This window comes from Gymnoscopelus microlampas, assembly GCF_963454915.1.
Source record: "Gymnoscopelus microlampas genome assembly, chromosome: 18".
Taxonomy (NCBI): domain Eukaryota; kingdom Metazoa; phylum Chordata; class Actinopteri; order Myctophiformes; family Myctophidae; genus Gymnoscopelus; species Gymnoscopelus microlampas.
In genome coordinates this window covers 45312660-45321436 of record NC_139955.1, presented here as the reverse complement: position 1 = coordinate 45321436, position 8777 = coordinate 45312660, and the positions used below count along the sequence as shown (strand labels likewise).

The following is an 8777-nucleotide window of genomic DNA, read 5'->3' as shown; positions in this document are numbered from 1 at the left end:
GACGTCACCGCCGCCGAATTTACCTATATATCATAACTAAGTCCACCAGCAAACACTAGCAGGATATATCTGATGTTTTTGACTTCATCTATACATAGGTATTCTTAATTGTTGCCTTATAGCTGGTTTTCATATTCACTCCCAGCTATTTGTTTTCTACGTTTGATTCATATTCATATAAAGAGAGCATATCGTCGGCCCGGTCGGGCCTCTTTGTGATCTTAGAGACGTATTATAGCGATGTTGTGTAAAAGGAATCCGGAAGGGCCTTCGCTTGAGCCCGCGGAGTTTGACCCCACGTTCCACGGGCCCATACACGACAGAGGCTGCACGGACATCATATGCTGCGCGGTGTTCGTGGCGCTCGTTTTCGGCCACATCCTCCTGGGGTTCGTAGCCTGGAAGAACGGCAATCCGGAGCACATCCTCTATCCCAAGAACTCGACTGGACATTTCTGCGGCATCAAGGACAACGCGGACAAACCCTACGTCTATTACTATAACTTGATGAAATGCACAGTGCCCGTCGACGCCGTCAAGACCGCCATCGAGGGCTATCAATGCCCTACCACACAGGTGTGTGTGGAGACATGCCCTCAGAAGCCGTGGGTATTTGCACCCATAGTTGGCCAAGAACAAACATATAAAGACGTTATGAGAGAGAGCGATGTACCATGTAAAGCAGACACTGATTTGTGGAAGGTGGTTTTCACAGACGATTTACAGAAGTTTAACACTGAGTTTTTAGACTATGTAGATGATGAGCAGTGTCCTTTCTTCCACATCAAAACAATGCCAATCATGGGAAGATGTTTACCTGATGTACTCGGATTGAATGATTTGAGCTGGGACAAATTGAATGAAAAATTAGACGTAAACAATAGGTTAAACATAACATCGGTCACCAAAAAGGTTTCAGATGGAAGAAATGAAATGACCTTGGGCTTTGATAGAAGAGGGTTCGGCACCAAGATCTTTGAGGACTTTGCCGCGTCTTGGCCCTGGATCATCCTCGGTCTGTTCACGGCCATGCTGGTCAGCCTGGGCTTCCTGCTGCTGCTACGGTACACCGCTCCCATCATGGTGTGGTCGGTCATCGCAGGGACAATCGTAGGAGGGGCCATCATGGCGTTCCTCTGCCACGAACAATACTTTTTCTACAAGGGCCGGGCTTCCATCAGAGATGTTGGAGTGACGTACGATTACACGGCTTACCTGGAGGTTCCGGAAACCTGGCTGGCCTTTTTCATCATCCTGGTGATTCTGGAAGTCATCCTGCTGGTGACCATCATCTTCTTGCGGGAAAGACTTCGGGTCGCCATCGCCATCGTCCAGGAGGCCAGCAAGGCCATTGGTTACATGATCTACAGCCTTGCCTACCCTGTGATCACCTTTGTGCTGGTGGTGCTGTGTGTGGGCTTCTGGGGCGTTGTGTCTTTATATCTGGTCACTTTTGGGGACCTGGATTATATAGTGGTGCCTCTCAATGGCACCACTGCAAAAAACTGTACAGGTTTAACGGACCCCAACGGCAAATACAACGTACCCTGCGAACCGAAGGACTACGTAAAGCCTGTCAACTGCCCGTCGGCTGCCTGCATGCTTATGGATTACAAAGCTGGTTTTGTGAAGGACAACATTGGCTGGGTGCACTTCTACAACCTTTTCTCCACCCTCTGGACCGTCAACTTTATCATCGCCCTGGGACAGTGCACCCTGGGCGGGGCCTTCGCCTCGTACTACTGGGCCTTCTGCAAGCCCGGAGACATCCCCACCTGGCCCCTGATGGCGGCCTTCACGCGGACGCTGCGGTACCACGTGGGCTCCCTGGCATTCGGCTCTCTGATCATCACGCTGCTCCAGATCGTCCGGATGATCCTCGAGTACCTCGACCACAAGACCAAGGACGCCCAGAATCCCGCCATCAAGTTCTTTACGAAATGCCTAAGGTGCCTGTTCTGGTTACTGGAGAAGTTCCTCAAGTTCCTCAACAGGAACGCGTACATCATGATCGCCGTGTATGGCAAGAACTTCTGCCTCTCGGCCAAGAACGCCTTCTACCTCCTCCTGAGGAACGTGGTGCGCGTGGTGGTGCTGGACAAGGTGACAGACATGCTGATCTTCTTCGGCAAGCTGATGGTGGTGGGCAGCGTGGGCGCCCTGTTCTACGGCGTGTTCTCCGGCAGCCTGAAGCCGGTCATCCCCTTCGACAGCGAGCAGCTGCACTACTACTGGATGCCCATCATCACGGTGGTGGTGGGAGCGTACGTTGTCGCCAGTGGCTTCTTCAGCGTGTACAGCATGTGCGTGGACACGCTGTTCCTCTGCTTCCTGGAGGACCTGGAGCGCAACGACGGTACGCCGCAGAAGCCGTACTACATGTCGAGCAACCTCATGAACATCCTCGGCGTATCCAATAAGCCGCGGAAAAAGGGCAAATGAATGAATCAATGAACGGGACTTCACATTTTTTGGCGGGGGGGGGGGGGGGGGGGGGGGGAGCTGGAAATGCCCTGATAATCCATTAAAGCAATGGTTCTCAAACTTTTAATTTTCAAGGTATGTCCCTTAACTCTGACAGTATACACATGGAACCAAATGGACCCTAACGGTTACATTTTTACACTATCAGTTAGACTTGTAAGGGTCAATTTAGAACCCCCTTAAAGGAACCACAAGTCCCTGGAATCCACTTTGAGAACCACTGCATTAAAGGATGTGAAACTCTGGTTTCCTTCAAAACTGGTCTGAAAATATAAAACCTCTCAGGAGACCACAAGGGGAGGTACATGTAATGTTCCCATTGTCTTTGTACATATAATGGTTTGTATTTGTTGACATGTATTATTGTGTTATTTTTGGTTATGCTATGTTAATGTTAATTAATTGAATACGTAGGACCACAATAGAAACAAGTCCCCAGGACTGAGAGAAGTGAGGTCCTCCACGGGTCACAGACAAAGTCAGAGAGAGAAGGGTGAGGCTGGCAGGGCACTCTGTCAGGCACCCAGAACTAGTGGCAAGCAAACTGACACTGTGGGAGCCAACCCATGGCAAAGCCAGGAAAGGCGTGAAGCGCACCACCTACATATATATGCACTTTGGTGCGACAGTAGAGCTAACAACACTGTAGAGCTTAAAGGTTCTATGACATTAAATTTCATTTTTATTTTGAATGTTTTTTGGGGGTTTTATGACCTTAATTAGACCCAAAAAACATGAACTTTGAACATTCAGTGTGTTTTCTGTAGTCTGGGGTTTTCTGAATAATTAGGCTGAAAAGTAATCTTTGATTGGCCCCTGGACTTTAATGTCACAGTAAATTAATCCCGCCCCCTCTCCTCTCCGCCCCTCCCCTCCCCTATCCATTCCTGGGGGGGAGGCGATGATCAACAGCGACACCCGCAAGCAAAGATTATTGTTTTCAATGCAGTTGAAAAGGCTTTAGAAATCAGAGAGAAAAAATCCTGCCATGGATCACTGGAGTGGATTTTTCAGTTACAACTTTTAATACACGTTTGAAGGACCATGATAAATACTTTTAATGTGTTGTAAAACTGAATGTCATGAAACCTTTAAGATCCTGATGCTACACAGGAGGGTGTGGAGGGCGGTGATTCAGGAGTCCAGAGTTGGTGTTGGCTAGACTACACTCTCGCATCGCATTTTCTCCTCTGAGATGAGGAAAGGCTTTTGGGAACGAGTCTTTTTTTGTTTTTATACCCCCCCCAACCAAACAAACTACGACCGTAGTGGTGTAGCGAGATGTGAAACTGAGGTCGGAGAGAATAAGGTTAGAGAGAATGGGCGACAAAGCAGGAAATGGCGGCAGTCGTATTCGAACAAAGGGTGGGGGCCCAGGGGTCCACACAAAGGGACCCTCACGGGTCTGTAACTCCCCCAGATTGTGCAAATGGAACAGCCGTCAGTGAGAACCTCGGAGTAAAACCCGCTGCTCCTTCACTTGGAAAGGAGCCGGCTTAGGTGGTTAGCTGTGTAGAAAACACTTTACACAGAAAGGTCAGGAAACGTGAAGGTCAGATGTGCCATGTCTGTAGGCCAGGGGTCTTTCACAGGGGTGTCCGGGAGATATACTGCAGGTGGGGCCGGCAAACATTTGTGTGATAGGGACTTTATTTATTTTTAACCACTTGAACCCGCTCGTATCCCTATTCTGGGGGGGAACGTTAGCCGAAAATAGCATATCTACAGGCTCACAACGCGTCTGCAACGCAGACCCAAGTACCGAGCCAAAGTTTAAGTTTACATCTATACATCTGTCTGGAAGAAAGGCTAGTTTCTGTTTTTATTTTTTTAAATTTAATAAACATTTTTTTTGTAGAGAGCTTTTCACACCTGGACTGTAAATATAAGAGCAGTGCAGTGCAGGCATGCACGTGGAAAAGATTGAATCGGTTTTGTTTTTGTTTGGTTCACAGCACAGAGCAGTGTTGTAAGTAAGCAGGCGCCAAGAAATCTGGGCTGGATTTGAAGGCCACTTCCTGAATCTCGTAAGGGTGCAGTTCCCATTAACAAGACCTGGAACGGTCTTGTTAATAGCAGAAAAAATTGCAGATATACAAGCTCATAGCGCGGCACCGAGTGCCGCGCTATGAGCTTGTAGATCTGCAATTTTTGATTCTTTTTTTTTTGGTTTAACTGTTAGGATTTAGAAAACATTTTTAAGAATCGCCTCAGGTGTTAATGGGTTAATGGCCCGACGGATGTCACTATTTCACCTCCTGCAGGCTCCAGAAGGATATACTCTCAATACAAGTGAACAAGATTTTTTTTGGTATACATTTTCATGAACACTGTGTGTGTAATGTTTTCAATCGCTTTTGTTCAATCATCATTGTTGTACGTTAAGTAAATAATGACTCCATTAATTATGAAATTAATAATGATAAAGTAGGGTATGCTTCAAGGGCTTCTATTGGTTACCGAGGGAAGACCCTCCCTCGTTGCCGTCGCAGCCAATAGCAGTCGTTTCCGGTTTTCTTGTTGGAACCTGAAGTTCAAAGATGGTGGATGTCTTGTGTGTTTGTCACTGCTGTCGTATCCTACTGACTCACCTGCCAGTGAGGAGCCCCCACCGGGAGGACGTAGAGCCTTTGTCCTACTCCTCCCGTCCAACACTGCCTGCTGATAGGCTCCGCCCCCCAGCCCGTAGGAAGTGTGTGCAGTGACAAACACGGCTAATTTTTTTTTCGTATAGACGCTCAACAAAGCCAGATGCACCCTGATTTTCTTACCTTCATGAACATGGTCATAACTATTGTATGTTTCCAGTCGCTAGTTTAAAGTCTTTTTTCAATCATCATGATATGCGTTTTGGTAAATTATGATCCCATTTATTTTTATTTTTGGGCGGTGCAACCGCCCCTATATGTGAGGTTTGGACATCGACCCAATTGCACCCCCCCAACCCTGCGCTGTGATTGGCCACCATTGTACCCCCCTAACCCTGCACCGTGATTGGCCACCATGACTCTATTCAGGACTGTGATTTGCTAGAAACACATGACACATGGCATGTGCATAGCCCTATAAATAGGACTATGCACTTAAAAAAAACACTTTTTTTTTTTTAAGTGAATCACATCCATCACTGTGATCACACCGCCCACTTCACACTGGGTGTGATTTTTTTAAAAACATTTTTATCCCACGATTTTGTAACCCCTATTTTTTTACACCCAGTGCCAATTGTCTATGTAATCCAGGGCACTACCTTCCCTCTGCCAACCTAGGGAGGCCAGGGCCGAGCTCATGCCTCCTTCAATGCATGAGAGCCAACTGACCTTCTTGTCACCTGACAGGGGAGAGTTTCCCTGGTATGACGTAGCGCGTGGAAGGAACACGTTATTCCAACCAGTTCCTTTCCCCTCCATCAGGCGCCCCGGCTGGCCAGGGGGAGGCAGTATAGTGACCAGGATTACTGCATGTTTTTGTGAGGGTACCTACCCTAGGGAACACGGGGAGAACATGCAAACTCCACACAGAGAGGCCCTTTCGCCAACCCCACCTAGGGTATGGGCGCTGATGACGCGGAGGAGAGAACACGCCCACAGCGTCCCCTGTGGGAATCGAACCCAGGACCTTATAGCTGTGAGGCGACAGCGCTACCGACTGCTACCCAACCAATAGCATTAATTTCCGTTTGCATTGGCTACAGTATGACGCGATATAGAGAGATGGCGGATTTGAAATTGCTGAACAATCGGCTTCATTTACGGTCTGTAGAACCCAATGGCGTCGCTTTGTCCATTCATTTTTACAGTCTATGATTCGAACCCACGCCCTCCGCGGTGGTGGACAGGCTTTACCACTTTACCACTGCACCACCCGAGCCCTCTTCCCTAAAGGTTTTTTTTTTTTCCTTTACGATGTTATTAGATGGCAGCCAGTGTTCACCGAGGAACCGGCCCAGGATAATTAGAATTATATTTATTGTGGCCGTTAAAGGTCGTTAATTTCTGGTGGCCGTAGAAGCTTTATAGAAGATTTAGAGGCGGGAGATGATGACAATTGTATAGCTCTGTGTGAGATGGGATATAGAATTTAATTGCATTTCGAATGTGACTGGCTGACTGTATATTAGCCTGGATTTTTTTTTTTTTAGTTGAGGATATGCATGTAGGAATTGCACGTTTGACGTCCATTTGACCGGTTAAATGGATCTAATTGGACAAAGCAGTCGGTTCTTTTACATTTCAGCCGAAAGTCGGGTTCCATCTCAATAGGCTCCGTGCACAGCCATGTTGGAATGAAATTGGGCCCTCTTCCTTACTTCCTTCACACGTGTTACCAATGATACTAATGAAGGCTCTGTTCCATTTAGTGTAGTGTAGCACAGTGGTTCACAGTGGTTTAAACAGCATTAGGAAGCAAGCAAAATAAAACGCAACCCGCAACTACCAATATATACAAGTAACTTTACTGAAAAAACAAGCCCACAATTTGCTTATACTAAGCGGACATGGCAACACTGGAAGCGAGGGGAAGAACATAATAATTGCTCAAAGTTAATCATTGGTGCCTCGTGTGTCATGAGACTCTGTAAATTTGGCTTTCGGGGGGGAAATTGTGATGTGATTGTGGGTCTGGCGCAGAGCGCGCACATCAAATTAACGATAAGAGAGAGAGAGGGTGTTTGGGGATTTTATATTTTATTAGCTGGGACTCATTATTAGACTTCACTCTCTCTCTCTTTAACATAAAGCATCACGCCCCCGTTTTACTGGGGGAGAGCCTCTTTATTTGGTGTTTCGCCCAGGTGGGCGTGGTTTTGAGGTCAGGTATAGCCAGTGATGTAAAGTAACTAAGTACATTTACACAATGCCTGTAGGTCTGCTATTTTCAAAAGACTTTTAATACATTTGAAAACTTGAAATGGGACATTCTGCAGCTACTTTTACTTGTGATACTTTAAGTACATTTTGATGCCACTACTTCTGTACTTTTACTCAAGTCAATTTTGAATTCCGGACTTTCTACTTGTAACAGAGTATTTCTACATTGTAGTATTGATACTTTTACTTAAGTAAAACATTACTTTTTCCACCACTGGCCATAGTTGTTATGAGGTTAAGGTTCAGGTTAGGTTTAGACATAGTTTTACTGAGGTTAAGGTTAGGGATAGGTTTTGGCATAGCGTTTGTGAGGTTAGGGTTATGTTTAGGCGTCGTTTTACTGAGGTTAAGGTTAAAGGTAGGATAAGTGATTTGCTTTGGTTAAAATAAGTGTTAAATAGCTCTATATTCTGATAGTAATCATTGCTATAGCGTGTTTGTTCAGTAAAAGGAGTCTCCCATGTCTCTGCAGCTCTTTATTAAACAGAAAATGCATTTTCAGTGCTCTCTCCTGATTGGCTTAAATGTTGTCACCTACCTGAAAATGTACTATATTGTGTTTACTAAAGAGCTGGAGAGACCCCTGTGACCGAACAAATGCTCTGTAGCAATGATTACTATCACAATATAGTACTTTAACCTTTGTAACAAAAACAAAATGTTACCAAAAAAATATCACTTACCCTACCTTTAAGGTTAGGCAGCATAGTGGCCCTCGTTTATCAACGCGGTGTAGACCAAATAATGGGCGTACGGCGAGATAACCGCAACATTCGACATTTATCCATAAATCCTGACGTTGTCTTCAGCCTAGCGCCCGTACAGATCTCATGTGAGGTCGCAGGCAGTTGTTGGCTTTGGCTGCAACCGTTTGCCCCATTGTAGACCTGCGGAGCACACGCTGTATGTATGTACGTACATACGTACGTACGTACGTACATACATACGTACATACATACACATCCATGCATACATACTGTGCATACGTACATACGTACATAGTGTACACATACATACATACATACATGCCAACTTACATGCATGCATGCATGCATGCATGCATGCAGACAGACAGACAGACAGACAGACAGACAGACAGACAGACAGACAGACAGACAGACAGACAGACAGACAGACAGACAGACAGGAGCAGCCTGTGGTGAAGTAAAGCAGTGTGTGGGCGGATGGGTCTATAAATAAACTGTGTTTTTTGAGTCAAAATGCCTCAGCATCAATCTTAGGAAATGGTATAAACCCTGACAAGCCAAAGAACAAGCGCTGTACGGCAAGGGTTCTCAAACCGGGGATAATTCAGGACCCCCAGGTGGGACCCCAAATTATTGTTTTATTTTTTTGGGGGGAGGGGGTCCCCAGATGATTAGCTTTAATGTGCAACATTGTTTTCTCACTCAACAGTAAACA

General features: G+C 46.1%; 1 protein-coding gene across 1 annotated transcript in view; it reads left to right on the top strand.

The window, feature by feature from the left end:
• Positions 1–240: 240 nt before the first annotated feature.
• Positions 241–8777, top strand: part of LOC311034088 (choline transporter-like protein 4) — a gene marked incomplete at both ends in the record, with an annotated part of 10885 nt that continues 2348 nt past the window's right edge. The window contains 3 exons of the mRNA XM_084041831.1: positions 241–576; positions 913–2434; positions 3581–3635. Of these exons, the coding sequence (XP_083897957.1) occupies positions 241–576; positions 913–2434; positions 3581–3635 (1913 nt within the window). The remainder of the gene's footprint in view (positions 577–912; positions 2435–3580; positions 3636–8777) is intronic.